The sequence below is a fragment of the Lontra canadensis genome, unplaced genomic scaffold, assembly GCF_010015895.1.
Source record: "Lontra canadensis isolate GAN:19392208 unplaced genomic scaffold, GSC_riverotter_1.0 scaffold13, whole genome shotgun sequence".
NCBI classification, from domain to species: Eukaryota; Metazoa; Chordata; class Mammalia; order Carnivora; family Mustelidae; genus Lontra; species Lontra canadensis.
In genome coordinates, this window is record NW_022631007.1 from 9,822,126 (window position 1) to 9,840,090 (window position 17,965).

At 37.4% G+C, this 17,965-nt stretch overlaps 1 protein-coding gene across 17 annotated transcripts in view; it reads right to left on the reverse strand.

Annotated features, from left to right (window-relative positions):
• Nucleotides 1-17,965, reverse strand: part of TRIP12 (thyroid hormone receptor interactor 12) — a 140,957-nt gene that overhangs the window by 80,342 nt on the left and 42,650 nt on the right. For 10 of the 17 annotated variants that reach the window (XM_032857420.1, XM_032857422.1, XM_032857423.1 and 7 more), the window contains exons 3-4: nt 4,212-4,337; nt 2,573-3,375 (exon numbers count right to left, since the gene is read on the reverse strand). In XM_032857420.1, the coding sequence (XP_032713311.1) occupies nt 2,573-3,375; nt 4,212-4,337 (929 nt within the window). The remainder of the gene's footprint in view (nt 1-2,572; nt 3,376-4,211; nt 4,338-17,965) is intronic. The other 7 variants (XM_032857432.1, XM_032857431.1, XM_032857434.1 and 4 more) reach the window with 2 other exon arrangements.

Sequence of the window (17,965 nt, forward strand, 5' to 3'; positions counted from 1 at the left end):
TCAGAGGGGAGCCTGCTTCTCCCTCTACCTCTGCCGGCCACTCCGCCTACTTGTGATCCCTCTGTCAAATGAATAAATAAAATCTTAAAAAGAAAAAAAAGTAGTAACAACTTCAAATCAAGATCTTCCAAATCTAAAAATAGTTATACCTTAAACTTGATCAAAGGATTTATCAATCCTTCATTCTCAAAAGGTTGCTGAACATGGTTTCTATCTTAGCATACTCAATTTCTGCTGCTCTAAATTCTACGATGCCCCTCATGCACTAACTACTATACTAAGTGTCCTCATATAATCATTTATTCTCAAATAAGCTATTATACCTATTTAGAAAGAAAAGGTTACAAACTTTCCCATAGTCGCCACTTGATACAATGGGAGAACTAGGATTCCAACCCAGGATTTTCCACCTCTATAATAAGTTTTCTATTCCCAACATGCCATTACTTGAAACTCAAAAAAGATTCCCATAAAAATACCTTATTTTGCCCCTACAGTCTTAAGTACAATTACCAAGTACCTTCAGTTCTATTGTGGTATTGCTTCCTATATTAACTCCCTTTTCCCCCAAGAGACATACATTAAGTAATCATGCCTAAAATCCACCCTGCCCTGTCTGACCTCAAGAAGCCTTCCTAGATTTAGCTCACCTGATCTACTCAATCCTATGCATCCCAGTTTCATGACTGACTTCTGGAACCAGCTGGTCTGGGTTTGAATCTTGGCTCGATAGTGCTCACTTTGGCAGCACATATACTAAAACTGGAAGGACTCCTGGCTCTATGGTTTCTTGGTTCTGTGACCTTGAGGCGGCAAACTGACCACTAACCCGGAGTTTCCTTACTTGTAAGATGGAAATAACAGTACCTGCCACACAGCACTGATGAGGAGTAAATGACATGATCCATGTAAAGGATTTACAAGTTATCAGGCACTTGGAAAGAATGTTACTTATAAATATTCGTTACTATTTGTTTTGAAGATTTTTCACTTATTTGAAAATAAGCAAATATGTAGTGAATGGAATGGTATAAATCCTTGGGGTCACACAATATTCATCCCTAAACATGAACCAATACCAGTAAAGAAAGATCAAATTGAATTTCATCTCCTAATAACCCAAATATGGTGTGACAGTTCAACAGAGAAGACAGGAGTGAAAAGTAAGCAGTGAAGAGAAGGAAACAGTGGCTTCAAGGTACCAATCTTAATTCAGTATCTATACCTTCAAATTAAAAAGATTTTAACACAGATATAAGATATATTTAAAATACCCAACTGAACAAAATTCTACAACGTAAAAGATGTTACCTTCATGATAAACCTACGGTATAGGTTAAACACAAGATTTACACAGGGTCTACTCGTATTCTTGTCAAAGTTTAGCAAATATTGAATCAAGTGGAAGTACAGATAATAGGGTTAAAGGAAACAGCTAACAACTATCTCTGATCCAAGAGTAGGTTAGGCTAATTCACTATCAGTTAAACTTTGACAAGAATACTACCACACTATATAAATTTTTTAATAACCAAGAAAAGATTCTGCCCCTATCAAAATCTAAAAATGTTCTATGGGGGCAAAAAAAAAAAAAAAAAAAAAAAGGAAAAGGAAAAGTAAAAAAGATGGACAAATATTACAAAAATTACATGCTGGAACTGTACATTAAGTGCTTTATTATTCTTTGTATTTTTTAGAATTTTCAAGATAGAAAAAAGAAAAGAACGGCCTTCAGCATTACAGCAATCATGCAACTGAAGAAGGCCACCACCAGCTCCAATCAATTCTAATGACACAAGAACATGCCGCTTCCCTAAAGAAGTCTTTTGAACAAAAGAGAAAAAGGAAAGTACCTCAAGAACCCTATCACTCATCTAGTTTGTTTCTTTGCTTGAAACGCATTATTCTGAAATGTTAGTTCTACTCCACTGTTCAAGAGGGCAACATTCTTTCCCATTTATGTGGCCCAGTGTACGGAACGTAAGGGGTGTTCATCTTCAGACTAAGCTCTCTAAAGGCCATTAAGTATGACATGTGAATAGATTTCATTTATACTAGGATACATTTATTTTGAAACTTTAGGTCATATTTCCATATATCATGAATGTATCATACCAACGTGCCCCCCGCCCCCTCCGGCAAAAAAAAAAAAAAAAACAAAAAACCCACCATTCACTTCTGATCGTGTTCAAATGCAACTCATAACTGAAGTAATTCTGTTGTCTGGTTAAGGAAAAAGATCCAACTTAACGTCCCACTCTGACAATAGGAAATAACTTAGTAGCAGGTGCTAAAAGGGTAAAGATACAGGCACTACAATGGCATTTAGAAATAAGAAGGCATTCCTGACTGGTCTCATTAAAACTAAATGTAGTATCAAGTATTACATAATGTTACAAACGGATATAATAATAAATAGAAGACTGCCTCAAGCTGCAAAAAAGAAAAAAAAAATCTGACTACTCTGAAAACGTAATCACTTTTGGCAAAGCAAGAAAAACTTTCATGGGGATTTAAAAAAAAAAAAAAAAAAAGGAAGAAGTAGTCTAAGAAGTTGTTTCCATATACTTACTTGCTAATTTGGCCTGTAATCCAGAAGGTCCAGGTTTTGATGTCTCTGACTTAGAAGACCCTGGAAGAGACAGTTTGGTTTTAGGAAGGCTAACTTTAGGGCTGAAACGAGCAGCCCAATCGAATTTTGAAGAGCCACCAGTTTTACTCTGTTCCTTTTCCCTGCTACTTCTTCTCGGACTGGGACTGGACGCTGAACGGGAACGCCTGGCCTTGTTCTGGTCTTTTCCTTGTTTCAGCCTGGCCCCTGGTGGTACAGTGGAGGAGGCCGAGGCAACAGCAGAAGAGGAGGAGGAAGTCGAGGCAGCGGAGGAAGAATCAGTGATGGCGCTGCACCCAGCTTTGGCCGAGGCGGCGGATTTTGAAGCCAGCTTGGTGGGTTTTGCAGATCTCTCCTCGGCACCCGTTGACTCAGACACAGAACCACTCTTTATACAAGAACTCTCTGTCCTCTTTCTTTTCTGACTCCGTGAACTGCCAGCGGCCCCACTCTTTCTGGTATGAGCCTTACTTGTTGACGGCGACTGTGCAGATTTCAGTTGTTGCTCCTGGTCTAAATGTCTCTTCTTTGACTTACTATGTGGCTTACTGGTGTCAGAGGGAGATTCAGTATGCTGAAGTGCTTTTGGTTTTTTGGCAGAGCTAGGAGAATTGGTCCTGTTGTAGTCTGGACTAGCACTGCGTTTCACTCCTCGAGAATTGTCTTTCTTAGGCACCTGCCCCGTTTTTTGCCTTTCTGAAGTATTGGCTCTGTCTGGATCCTCTGGTTGTGGAACTAGGACAGCAGATGACGAACCGCAGCTTCTGAGAGGTCAGATAAGAAGAGAGTTAGTACCAGCCTGCCGTTATTGTACCTGTCGTACAGTACTTAGTAACTTCTCAAGTCTGGGCAAATAAGTGCTTTAAAAAAAAAAAAATGCAATGCCTTTGTCATTAAGTCCAGGCTAAATAAACACAGGTTTTCAAATGGTTCAAAATGGGGGGAGGGGTGTCAAAAAAGCAGGTGTGACTCTGGATGGTTAAATATTTGATTAGAAGATCAATATTTGATTAGATCAGAGTAATTATTCAGCCCAAAGATTACTGACACTAACCCTCCTAATCACAAAACAAGAATTAAGATTAAAAGAAAAGGAATTCTTAGCAGTTCAGAACTAGCTGAAACTAGAATATTGGTGCTGTTCAAAAATACAACTTCTTTGTCAAAGCCTGAAATACGTAACCACTTATGTATGCACTTTCAAAACGAAGGTAAGAGAATTATATAGTACCATACCTTTCTAAAAGACTCCTGCCAATTAGATCTTAAGAAATCACTGACCTTTGGCTCTACCAAGAAAAAACTAAAAACAAAACCTTAAAAAAAAAAAAAAAAGGTAAAATGGCATTTCAGATGCCCATAAAGGTTTGTTAATCAAAAGGGGAACCTCACAGCTCTCCAAGGGCAAAAATACATTGTCTAGAGCTTACTGCATTGACACCACTGCAAAGTAAACTATTAATCCTCAAAGTTACAATTAGGGAATAATGAAAACACATATCACAACATCTTGCGATGACCTGCTAAATTTTAATATTATGCAATGATTCAAATGCAAATAATTCTGCCTTGAAAATGTACAAGCAATGTGAAGATTTACCTTTTAGAAAGGTGTCCCCTTGACAGTTCAGAAGTAGTATTAGACTGCACTTTGGGTGCCTTAGAATTAGATTTTCTACTCTCAGGAGGGCTATATCCCTTATGTTTTGCCTGCCCTAAATGTGACCTGTCAGCAGAAAAATCAAAACAGAAATCTATCAGGAAACTGAGATGCAAATACAGTACTGAAAAGTGAATTATGTTTCTTTTTTTTTTTTAAGTCTCCCAATTCTTTACTGTTCACCCTACCCTTTCCCCCAAATATTTCCATAAGTAAATTATTGTTCTACCAAATAATTTTGCCAAAAACCTGCCTAGAACCAATACCTCAAAACCCAAGAGTGCAGGTCTTTTATTACCAAGTTTCATGACTGAATAGCAATATTATAGTTACTTAAGCAATAAAGAATTTTTCAACAACTGTACTGCACACTCACATATGCTAAATGTTTGCAAACGCAAATCCAACCTTTAGATCTAAACACTACTTTTAATAGATAATATGAGTATAACAGCTTAAAAGCTTTACAGAAGAGGCAGTCTGTGATCCCACAAGGATACTGATTCCCAATTTGCAGACTGTAATTCAGGTTAGCACAGTAAATGCAGAGGCAGAAGGAATCAATTCTCAAACTGATTTTACACGGAAAATCCTTAGAAGCACTAAACAGTAAATAAACTTACATGAAATCGATAGAATGATATTTGCTAAAAATGCAATGCACTAGTCAATAGAAAGCACACCAAAACCAAGTCCTAGAGAAAGAGATAAAAAATTGACTACAAAATATTCCAAACATTCAAGAGAGTCCATCACTGACACACGGTTGGGCTGTATTTGTAATAATACAAATTCTGTGTTAGCACTGTTCTAAGCAAGTTGGTAGGACATGAATAAACTGTTTCAGTTGTTAGATTTTTTTTTTAATCTCAGACAATGATTACATTACATTTACATAAGCAATAAAAAGAGAGCATGCATTAATATATACCCAGAAAAGCTGGTGTTACAGAGTCTGTGAGAGATGGTAACGTTAAAAGATCCAACTATTTTAATTCACAGCTAACATCCATCCTTCATGCAAATAACATTAAAAGAGCATATTCTGATAAGAAGAACAAAGTTTCATTAATACCAAAGCTGTTAAAAAAAATTTCTTTAAAGGCTTTCATTCTGAACATCATCTCCAAGGAACTTAAAAATAAGTCCCTGAAACCTCACATGACCATTCTAATTGAATCTGTAAGGATGCCCTATAGTTCTTAACATATCATAAAAATTCCATTTCTTCAAAAAGATGCTTTAAGGTTTCTCGTCTCTTACTTTTTTTCTTCCGTTTTTCCAGAAGAGTTCATTACTGAATTCTTGAAAGAAGATATGAAATTAGCTTCTCAATGAAAAAAAATTTTTGGATCTGTAACATCATTTTCATTTTTAAGATTTTAATATATATATGACAGGCAAGCACTTTCTAAAGACTTACTAGTATAGTGTCTTAGTCTTGACTGTAGTAATGAATATAAGCATTTTTCAAGATACATATATTTTTTTGAAGTGTATCCAAGCTGAATCTTGTAAGATTTATCCACTGTGATTTAGTTTGCATCTTTCCTAGATATTCTTCCAATGCAGACTGAAATTCTGTTATAACCCATGAGTTTCCTATTAGAGAGATTTAATTTCTAGAAACTGCTTTGTTTTTGTTACATTTTTACTAACAGATCTCAGAGTTCTATTAAAAAAAAAAAAGAAATGGAACTGAGTAAATTTTTAAGTCACCCTAATTACTTTTTAAAAGGTATAATGTTCTATTTTCAAGGTATACAATTTAATATCCATAGAACAGTATCTAGAAGTTATGTCATTCAGGTTCTATTTTTATTTTAGTCAAGTCTGCAAAGATTTCATTTTTAATTGAATCACAATTTCTACTTCATTACAAAATTTAAAATATCCCTTGCTGTAGTCCTTGATCGTAATTTTAAAATCATTTTAAAAGAAAACTTCCTCCAGGGGCACCTGGGTGGCTCAGTGGGTTAAAGCCTCTGCCTTGGACTCAGGTCATGATCCCAGGGTCTTGGGATCGAGTCTCACATCGTGCTCTATGCTCAGCGGGGAGCCTGCTTCCCTCTCTCTCTGCCTGCCTCTCTGCCTTCTTGTGATCTCTGTCAAATAAAAAACTAAAATCTTAAAAAAAAAAAGAAAAGAAAAGAAAAGAAAAGGAAACTTCCTCTAGAGTTAGATGACTTTGTGGTAACCGTTACATTAAATATTCAAATGGCAGTCTTAACAAATGTTTATCATATATATATTTCTAGTTAATAACTAGAGGATGGAGGAGAAAAATCATTCTATTTGTCAACAGAATCTGACCAACATCAGTCCAATGCTGAGAGTGATGTAGAGGCAGAAGCCCTCCTCTTTTTACCCCCAAAAATTGTTCCTGGCTCTTCAACAAACCTAACTTTATAGCCACTTAAATGAACTCCTGGATTTCTATTGTTCTTATACCTTCAATGACCTAAAAAGGATTTATCAGATAAATACTCTAACTACTCAAAATTTCATCACAATAGGGGAAAAAAAAAAGCTACCCAGCTTAGAAACTGAAAACTCACAAAACTAGCTTAAAACCAACAATGCCCACATTGACCTGACTGCACCTTTCCTAAAATTAAGTGTAACATTCCTACTGAAGACTGGTTAAAACATTCCAAAATATTAAATAGTGATCATTACTACCCTTACACCCAGTGTTTAGCAGGGTCTTAATACATTTTCTGTCAAGGGTAGTAAATACTTTTGGCTTTGTGGGCAATATTAGGGTGTCACATAAGCAGTTATAAACAATATGTAAACAAATGGGCGTGGCTACGTTCCAATCAAATTTTTATTTACAAAAACAAGCGGGAAGCTGGATCTATCCCAGGGGGTCTTGGCTTACCTAACCCTTGGCTTACCAGAAGAGAGTAGGCAACCAGATGGTACCATAAAGAAACAATATGTAACCTCCCAAAGCAGGGCTCTGTTTTATTATGCCCATTTATAAATTATTAATGCTTAGAATACTGTAAAGTAAATCTCCATAAAATAGTAACGCCCAATCTAGAATAGCCAATTAGAGTATCACAGCATTCAACACTCAACAAGCCTTGATGCCTTTTCGCTCATTTCACCAATTCCCTCATTTATCAGACCTTAATGCTCAACATTAATTTTTATTAAAAAGCATAATCTAAGAGCCAGTAAAATTTATAGCCACTACAAATCAAATTTGCAAAAATAACACAGTCAAATTCATGACAAACTCTTTTGAAAAGCACCAGAATAAGCCCATTTAGTAAACTGCAGCCCAAGGATAGGTGGAAAAGTGGGTGGGTATATATTCAGGAGGTTTATATCATCCTATGCATATTCCCGGGTGGGGGGGGAACCTCACTTTCTACAAAATCACTCACTAAAAATAACCAGTCTAATGGTGAAAATACAACTGGGCACAGAGCACTCAAACCTATGTTATTTTATAATCACGTTCCTAACAAAAACATCACCAATTTTAAAGATTAAATCTCCACTAACATTTGCACCAATAATCACAGTTGGCCCACTCTTTGGAATCTTATTTTTGTACTTTCTCGTTTTAAGTGTGAATTTTTAAAGACATTTTCTCTTAAGACCAGCTTCAGAATTAAAAATACAATTCCGGGGGATGCTTTCCTTTTTCTCATTTTCTTTCGTTATAAATACAGGAGTAAGTGGTTTTGAACTTCCTTCAAGTGTTCAACAGTGCAAAGCGTAGTGGTTCTGAAAGGCACTGAGCTAGCTATTTCTTGCACTAAGTGACTTCTGTAAATCATTTCTATAAGATTTTTAAGTTTTTTTCGTAAGATCTTCATAGATTATCAAATCTTCCATGCTAATTTAAAGTCTATTCCACTTCAGCTCATGTATTAACAGGACAGGAAAAACTGCCTGTGAATCAACACCATTTCCATGTTATAATGACATCATTTCCCTATTTAACAAATATATGTGGTCCAACTCACATTAAAGAAACCCAGGTTACAACAGAACAGACTAATCTACTCTGGGTTGTGTGGCTTTAAGACCTAAATGCCTCTTGCTGACTTCTGGGCAAATCAGAGTTGACTGCCCCTTCTAGATACTTCAATTTACCTTTACTACTATTTAATAAAATACTTGTAGTCCAAAGGGTTAAAAACCATCTCTAATCCAGAGGCCACCTAAGGATAAAATCTTTTATCAAAGAACTAATTCTTGTCTTAATGTGAAATGAGTGCCCAATTATAAGTAACCACTTAACACTTTATATCACAGGTATTAAATTTTGTTTGAAACTAATTTTCATGCCAGACATATTCACAGTTCAAATACATGTACATATTACCAAACACAAATTATTTGGGGCTTAATTAAATATCCAAATTTGTTTTTGTATGTGCATACAGATGTGCATACATTTTTATGCTTTTTTAAAATTTTTTACATTAAATGCATTCTTATAATTGTTTTCTAAATTAAATGCATGTTTTAAATAAGTCACTGATTTTTCAATAATGAGGGTGGAAAGTTCATTTAAATTACTTTAAACAAAACACTCGGGGTGCCTGGGTGGCTCAGTCGTTACGTTACACGTCTGCCTTTGGCTCAGGTCATGATCCCAGAGTCCTGGGATACAGCCCCACATCGGGCTCCCTACTATGTGGGAAGCCGGCTTCTCCCTCTCCCACTCCCTGTGCTTGCGTTCCCTCTCTCGTGCGCGCTCTCTCTCTCTGTCAAATAAATAAAATCTTTAAAAGCAAAAACAAAACAAAAAACTCACTAATGTTCTCAGCAAAATGTACTGTTTTCCTATTTTCAATCACAAAACAAAAGCTGATTAGTCTGACCAATGTTCCTATGTTTTGTTATGGCAAAATGCTAACCCATGGATTATGTAATTTACCGTAAAGAACTTTTTTAATAAAGCAATGTTTTAAACATCAGTGGTTCTCCCAGTAGGGAACATTATGAAAACATGTTAGGGAACCAGATGCTATTACCATTTAGCAGATGTGGACTAGAGATGAAAAAAAAAATGTCATGCAATATAGAATAGACAAAATGAAAAACTCTCCCATGACCCACAGATTTCAAGTAGCCTTGGTAACACATGAAAACCTTATGAAAAAAACTTGAAATCTGGCCACGATATAGTAAAATACATTCTCATAATTTCTCAGCTTATATTTGGTTTGCATGGTTTTTAATATACATAAATTTCTCTAGCAATCTATGGGAATCAACAAAAGATTACATTTTTTGCAGCCTTACCAAGGGTCATGTGTCATTCAGGAAAAGTCTACAAAGAAATGTTGCTTATGGCATTTAAGCATGTTGCTGTAGCTGCCACATTCAATAAATTCAAATATAAATGCAAGCATCTGAATATACTGTCATCTTGTGTCAATGAGCCCAAGCATTTACCTATTGAAATCTTTTGGTACCAACTGTTTTCCTTTTACTTGCTTATTCTTACCCTTATAAAAATGCTTACACATTCTATATATTTAGAAACACTTTGTTTCTAAACTGCTTAGGCATGTATGTTGTATTTCTTAATTCATTTCAAGCTAACAAAGGGGCATCATAATAAAGATGTTTACACTCTATGATACACATTACAGGATGGGAGCATTAGATCAATAAAACAGACTTGATAACTACTATAACAAATTACTCATTTCAACAGATTTGTTAGGTTTGCCAACTCAAATACATGCAAGTCATGACAAGGCATATAAATATGGGTAACACACAGCTGAGTTCCTGTCCTCAAACAGGTCGGTGCCTCATAAAACAAAGTGATCTACCAGGTGCTATAAAGTTCCCAACATAGGGAGAAATTACTACTAGCAGGAGAATCCAGGCTTAATAGACTACATGGATTTAAACCACATTCTAAGAATGAAAAGCTGAAGAAAAAGAACATTTGAGTCAAAAGCAGATTATAGGCAAAAGCAGAGAGAGGAAAATATGAAACCCACATGGCACGTAGCCAATGATATGAATTTCCCTGAGCACAGAGCTCCATTAGGAACCAAGGTTGAAAGGACAGGCTAGGGCTTAAATGCCTTGTCAAAGGATCTAGATTTTGTCCTTTGATAACAGTCTGCAGTAGGAGATTTACAGCATTACAAACAGCACGGCAAAAGCAAAAAATTCTATCTGTTCAACGACACAAGCAATACAGAGGAGGGATGAATAAACTACAGTCTGTACTTTATTTACTGTGTAACAGAAACAAGGCAGAGGGACTGAATGTAATCAAAACTGTGGGAAAAAATGGCCCCCAAGTGGGGACCAAACAGCTCAATATGCTTTCACCCCCCACATTTCACAAAGGAGTTGGGTAAGGGAATATATACACCAACATAATCCAAAGTAAGTTAGTGATCAGTGGTAGATTAGTGATAGAGTCTTTAGTATTTCATAAGGTACATTGGTTTTTGTAATTACCTGAGTAAAAACTTTTTAAGATGACCCCAGAATATGTACTTTTAAAGGTGTGGTTATGTGATAAACCTCACATTCATTTTTTAAATGCATTATCCAACTTAATCCTCAAAAGACACCCAAGGCAGGTCTATTTCCACTCTAAAGATGTAAACCCCTAGGCAGGAAAGCTAAGACTGAGCCCAGGCATTCCGACTCTCTGAACCTGAAACCCCGCAGCTATACATAGGGATTCAGGGTCAAAGGAAAAGGCCTGCATCTACAGCTATGAAATTTTTCCTATCCATTTTGGTATCTCTGTCCCTGATTATATACACATCAAATTAAATGACTTAAGGCTTTGCAAATGATATGCAAGAAAAATGGAAGAAAGTGTGTCGAAAAAAGAGCCCTCCTGCTTTCTTTTGCTTTCCCTATTACCAAGAAACAGCCTTCCATGTGGGATGTTAAACTTGCTGTTTAACTACGGAAGGAGCATTTGTATATATTCCTTTTTTCATTCCCGCCCATACTCTTCTAGGAAAGCATTCCGATACTGAGAAAGCACTTGTAAAACCTGGTGTGTGGAACATCAGATTCACTCAATATGGAGGGACAGAAGAATCAAAGCAAAGCCTCAGTAAAGGAAATGAAAAATCTATGGCAGCTGACATCTTACGGGTTTCCAATATGCTTATCATGTGACTTTTAAACACAATCTCATACTTAGTGATTAAAGCAAGAAATCTATACTGCAAAGAAATTTATAAAACACCTAAGATATTATTTTGTTGGTCCAAGAAAAAACTTAACTATGAAGAACCCTATGTGTAAGGGGCACCTGGTGGCTCAGTCAGTTAAGTGCCTGCCTTCAGCTCAGGTCATGATCCCAGGGTCCTGGGATCCAATCTCACATTGGGCTCCCCGCTCAGTGGAGAGCTGCTTCTCCCTCTCCCTCTGTCCTCCCCCCATGTGTGCTCTCTATCTCACTCACTATCAAATAAATAAATAAATAAATAAATAAAATCCTATGTGCAAAACCTCCAACTACGAAAAAGCAGCCTCTGTTCATCCTTAGACCAAATGCAACTGTGCCACTGTTTAACACAACACTGTAAATCTTGCCTCCCAGCCCAAAGACCTGGTGGGACAGACTAGCCTTCTCAGCACTACCAAAACAATGTTAGGAGTGAAAGAGTATATGCGTACATGGTTGGGAGGCTGAAACTCAAAGCACCTAACTATACCAGTAAGATTCACCATTACTGAAAGGAGCAAGTTAACCAGTTACCTGGCTAACTCCAGTATATGTTTTTTATAAACGTGGTTTCAATTTAGTCTCAAGAAACAATGAGGTCATTTTCACACCACTCTAACAATGTCTGCCATTAACATTCTCGTCCTCACAAAGAGAATAAATAAAGCTTGAACTTCCACCTGTAAAGGTCAGGATAAAAAAAAGACAGGAGGCGCGTGCGCGCGCGCGCGCACACACACACACACACACACACAATATAAAAAAGGTATCCTACTGGTGAATTAAGTAGGAGATGCAAAGAAAATACACTGTATGCATGGCTATGTTGTGCCAAGTAGAATTTCGGGAAGGAAACAAACGGTCTGTTGTAGACATGTTACATGAATAAAAAAATGTTTCAAAGGCCTTTGACAGTTCTAATGTGCAGTTTACAAATATTCTATTTCTTCTCTGACCAGAACACATGGTAGGGTGGCACTTGCCAAACTACTCGGAAGTTATGTAGAGCCATACAACTTGTTCTGTCAAGGGAATGTGAGCGGAAATGAATCCCTTCTGGGGGAAGCCTTGGAGAGCCAGAGGGCAATTCCTCCATGGCCTCTTGCCGGAGCAATCTGCGTTAATACCTGAATGTGCAGACACAGAGAAGAGCCACCAGCTGACCTAGGACAGACATGTGTTCTGGTGGCTAGATCATTAAATAGAGTTCCTGTAGCATATTCTCACCCATCCTCTTATGTAGCCCATTTTGACCCTGTCCTATTTCAACTCTGCCTTCACTCCAATCATCTTTTCATGACCATTTCCATAAAAGACGGTCCTATTTCTGTGCCTAGAAATGCCAAGGAAGTCAACCTTATTTCAAACCCACACTAGTATTCGTTGAACACCTATCACTTCAGAGGAAAGCAGCAAGTGGTACAAAAAATTAGAAATAAAATCCACACTACATGTCAAGTAGAGACAAATATAGCTGATATGTACCACCTGCTTTGCAACTGCTTCTTTAGCCTTCAGAACCCAAATCAATGAGGTCATCGCTAGAAATGTCTCTCACCTGACTCTAATCATCACCTACATGCCCATTTCCCCTACTGAGTTGGAACAGCTTGTCATAAAGGCTTTCTACTCTCATTTTTATAACTACCCTCTAGCATGGATGGGGCCTACGAGCATGGTGTTCTACAAATGGATGAACACAATCTTATACGGAGTTTGGATTACAAGTAGGTTAAAGCAGGACAGGGCTTTTTAAAGCCAAAAGAAGCTTTATTAAAATAACACACATGCAGGGCACGTGGGCAGCTCAGTTGGTAATCTTGGGGCTTGGGACTGAGCCCCACGTTGGGCTCCCAGCTGAGGGCAGAGTCTACTTGTGGTTCTTCCTCCCCCGCCCCTCCTTCTGCTTGCATATGTTCTCTCTCTCTCTCTCAAACAAAATCTTTAAACATAATACACACATATCTCCAGATGCAAAACAGCTAAACAATCAAACATAGAGAAGACAGAAGTCAACATAGTTCTAAAGAACTAAGAACTCAAACTTGCCAGAAATTGTGTGTTTGCTTTTCTCTGCCTGTCCATCTTCTTCCCTAAGGCAGGAGATGTGCCATTTGGCAACTTCAGATTCCCATCTTCTCTTTGCTACCAGGAAGGAGAAAGTTTCCAATTTGAATCACGTGACCACCCCAGTCCCACCAATGAGCTCAGAACAATGGAGGACTGCATATTCTCCCAGCTTTGGCAAAAGACTAGGCAACGGGCAGCCAAGAGGAGAGTATGATCATGTTGGAAAAGAACACCTACCATTCAAACCGCAGGGGTGAAGAACTGAGGGAGGCAATTCAACAAAAGATGGCTGCTGTTACAAGAGGGGCTCACATCAGCTGAGTGACTTTAAAGGTCAGTTCTACTGTACAGTTGTAGGAGGGGAGACTCACAACACATACTAACTTACTGGTATACTTACGTTGAAAAATGTTCTCACTCACATCTCATTCCTTAAACCTATTTTTCCAATGCTTAACCTCATTATATAGAAACGCCAATGAAATAAAACAGATGATTTTTTTTCTGTATCCAATTGACAAGGTGAAAATAACATGAACAGCATGATGAGGAAAAGCACTCTTTTTCCTGATGATGACAAGAAAGTAAATGGCTGAAAAAGCTGACCATCTTGTGAAACAAGTTGACCATAAAAAACTCCCTTTGACCAAGCAATTTCACTTCCGGGAACCTATCCCTAAAAGGCACCTGAAATACAAACATTTAAGCATGAGCAACAACCTTCCCACTGCAAATATTTAATTATCCAAAAACTAAAAAGTAATTTTGGAAAATGTTATATACTGATTCAGTAAGTCAAGTGGTCATTTGTAAACAATTACCAACAAAACCTGTTAGGATGCTGAGCTTTCAAAAGAAACAGGATCCAAAACTGTATTTACAGGGTAACAGGCTACATGCTAAATTGTATTTTCAAGACAGATAAAAATCAAAATGTTAACACAAACTTTATCTCTAGATATTCATGCTCTTTTTGTGCTTTTCTGTAACTCTTCCAATTGAAACAGATTTTAAAGCAAAACACCAATCTATTTACTTTCTGTAAAAGTAATACTGTCTAAAAAATTTTTAAAAAGTCCCTGCTCTGACAACGTTAAAAAAAGTTATTACCTACAGGCCTTATAACGGAGTTCATAGTAAGTAATTTAAACTTTGCATACAAGTTTTTTTAATGGGGCTGGGAAGGTGGAGTAGACTGGATTCAAGCATTTCCTCACTCCATCAAAAATTCTGACAGAGAGGGGCAGTGGCTCAGTCAGGTTAAGCATCTTGATTTTGGCTCAGGTCAGGATCCCAAGGTAGTGAGAGGACTGTGTCAGGCTCCATGTTGGGCGTACAGCCTGCTTAAGATTCTCTCCCCTCCCCCCGCCCCACCCCTCTCTATCCCTCTCTATCCCTCCCTCTCTCAAAAACCAATCTGACCGAGAACAGAAAAGAGAAGAACAGATCAGCTACAGCCCAAAAAACTATAGAAGGTAAAGAGAGAAATCATAGAGGAGAAAGAAATCTAGTTCATTTATGGATAGAGGAAAACAGAGCAGAGAAAATAATCAGGGGAGATTAAATATATACCAAAGATCCTAATTTCTATTAGCTGAAGCATGAATGAAAACTATTCTTCGAAAAAGAAAAGGAAAGGTAAGTGACCTCAATTTGGGGGAAGGAATGGTCACAGGAAGGAAGCTATGCAAAGAAGAGAGCCTGATGAAGGTTTAAAAAAAAAAAAAAAAGTGAATTTAAAAAATGAATGATTTTAAAAATTCTAGGAGGGAAAAACTGCTACTTATGTCCTCAACTGAATGAGCTAATATTCTTCTATTATAATACTTCATACCCTCCTCCAAGTCCTCTATTGTATGGATTAAGTGGTTTGTGCAGTAACAACAGTTCAGCATAATGAAAAAAAATCACTGACTTCAGAGTCAAGTGGTTGGAAATCAGGTCCTGACTCCACACTAACTGTATAAAGTTGAGCAAACTACCACATTCAGAGAACAGGGACAACACACTTTTTTGCACTCAGGAGTTTCTGTGACTCTCCACTGGAAGAACATGTATAAATAAATTTTTAACTTAAAACACACAACAGTGCACTGCTCTTGCTATGGATGCTGTTATGACCATGAGTCCAATCACTGTATCACGAGGAGTACATTTTCTCTTTCTTTTCTTTTTGTTTAAAGGTTTTATTTATTTATTTGACATAGAGAGGGAGCACAAGCAGGGGGAATGGCAGGCAGAGGGAGAAGCAGGCTCCCGCAGGCTCCCTGCCAAGCAGAGGGCAGGACGGACACAGGGCTCCATCCCACACTCTGAGATCATGACCTGACCTGGAGGCAGATGCTTAACCACCCCACTATGTGTGGTGTGTTGTCATGTTCAAGATAAGGATTACCTCTGAATCAAAAGCTGACAATAACAGCATTTTACTTAGGAAAGCTAATCAAGAAGAGTCAGATAAAGAGAATGAAAATATAGTTGTAACTGCTCCCTTTCAACTTATCCCATTCCCCTATCTCTCACTCCCAAAATCGCCAGAGAGGTTTCCAGAGATTAGATCACTTCTGGTAGAGCACACTCTACAGGGCTTTCAATGTCAGTCTGGGCTTTGATAAAAAGGTCCTTCCCTGGTTCGAGAGTCTTTCATGAGCGAAGAATCAAGCTAAGAAGAGAAAATAAATTTGAACGAGCATCTCCTAATTTACATTCTTAGTCAAACTGGTAAGACGTTTTTGGCTAATATCCTAAATTTGAACGTCCTGACCATAATTATACTTATCTACATAAAAAGAAGAAAATATATATATATATTTTCAGAATTACTACAAATTATGGGATAGCCACACAATGGAACACAAAAGATTTTAAAAGCCATGTGTTTTAAGCAAAGCAAATGACACAAATGATACTGAGTTTTAAGGGGGAGGAGGGTAGGACTTGGTCCTCTTTTATGTGCTAATTTTGCCAGAATGTTTTTTGAAAACATGCAAAAGTTGAAATTGTTTAAGAAATGAAATAGGCTACATTCCTGAAAGGGGGAAAGGATTTAAGTACTAAAACCCTCATTATACTCTGCTATATATTCTTTAGCAGGTTTTCTGCCATTCCAAACACATTTTAAAATTTTATCCTTCACAACTGAGCATACAATTTTTTTTTTTCAAATTGTTATCGAAGTATGGTTGGCAATGTCATATTAGTTTCAGGTGAACAACACAGTGATCTAACTAACTATACATTACTCAGTGCTCACCACAATTAGTGTAGTCACCATCTGTCAACATACATTATTACAACATTACCGACTATATTCTGTAGGCTGTACTTTCCACATCTGTGACTTATTTTAATACTTAAAGTCTGAATTCTTAATCCCCTTCACCTACTTCACCCATCCTGCCATCCATCCCTCTCCCCTCTGGGCAACTACCAAGTTGTTCTCTGCATGAATCTGTTTCTGTTTTTAGTTTGTTTGTTGTCTTTTTAGATTACACATATTAGTGAAATCATATGGTATTTGTCTTTCTGACTTAATTCAACTAGCTTAAGTCCCTCTAGCTCTATCCATGTTGCTGCAAATGGTAAGATTTTTTTTTTTTAATGGCTGAGTGTTATTCCACTGTATACATATACCACATCTTCTTGATCCATCGCTAAATCTAAATCTAGATTCTCAATCTTAATCACTAAATGATGGATGGTTAGGGTGCTTCCATAACTTGGCTATTATAAATTATGCTAAAATGAATGAAGGAGTGCATCTATCTTTTGGAATTAGTGTTCTTGTCTTCTTTGGGTAAATATCCAGCAGGAGAATTACTGAATTGCATGGTGTTCCTATTTTTAATTTTTTGAGGCATCTACATACTGTTTTCCACAGTTGCTGCACCAACCGAACATATGACTGACAGACTTAAAGCAAATTAACTATGGCAAAAGTGTGCCAATCTACAAATCAAATTAGTTCCATCTTGATTACAACTTTATTAGTTACTTTAATACATCTTAATAACATTAACCACTTCCATTTCTATTTCCCACTCATATTTTTAAAATACGGAATATGGGGGCGCCTGGGTGGCTCAGTGGGTTAAAGCCTCTGCTTTCGGCTCAGGTCATGATCCCAGGGTCCTGGGATCGAGCCCCGCATCGGGCTCTCTGCTCAGCAGGGAGCCTGCTTTCCTTCCTCTCTCTCTGCCTGCGTCTCTGCCTACTCGTGATCTCTGTCAAATAAATTTAAAAAATAAAATAAAATAAAATAAAATACGGAATACAGTAAAATATTCAACACCAACACACAGAGGAAGACAATGGTGCTAAAACATCACTGTGGATTTTAGAACCAGGGTACTATATCAAGACCAAAATGTTTGTCGGTCACGAGCAAGAGTTCAAACAGAACCTGAGTATGTACAATGTAAAACTGCAGTCG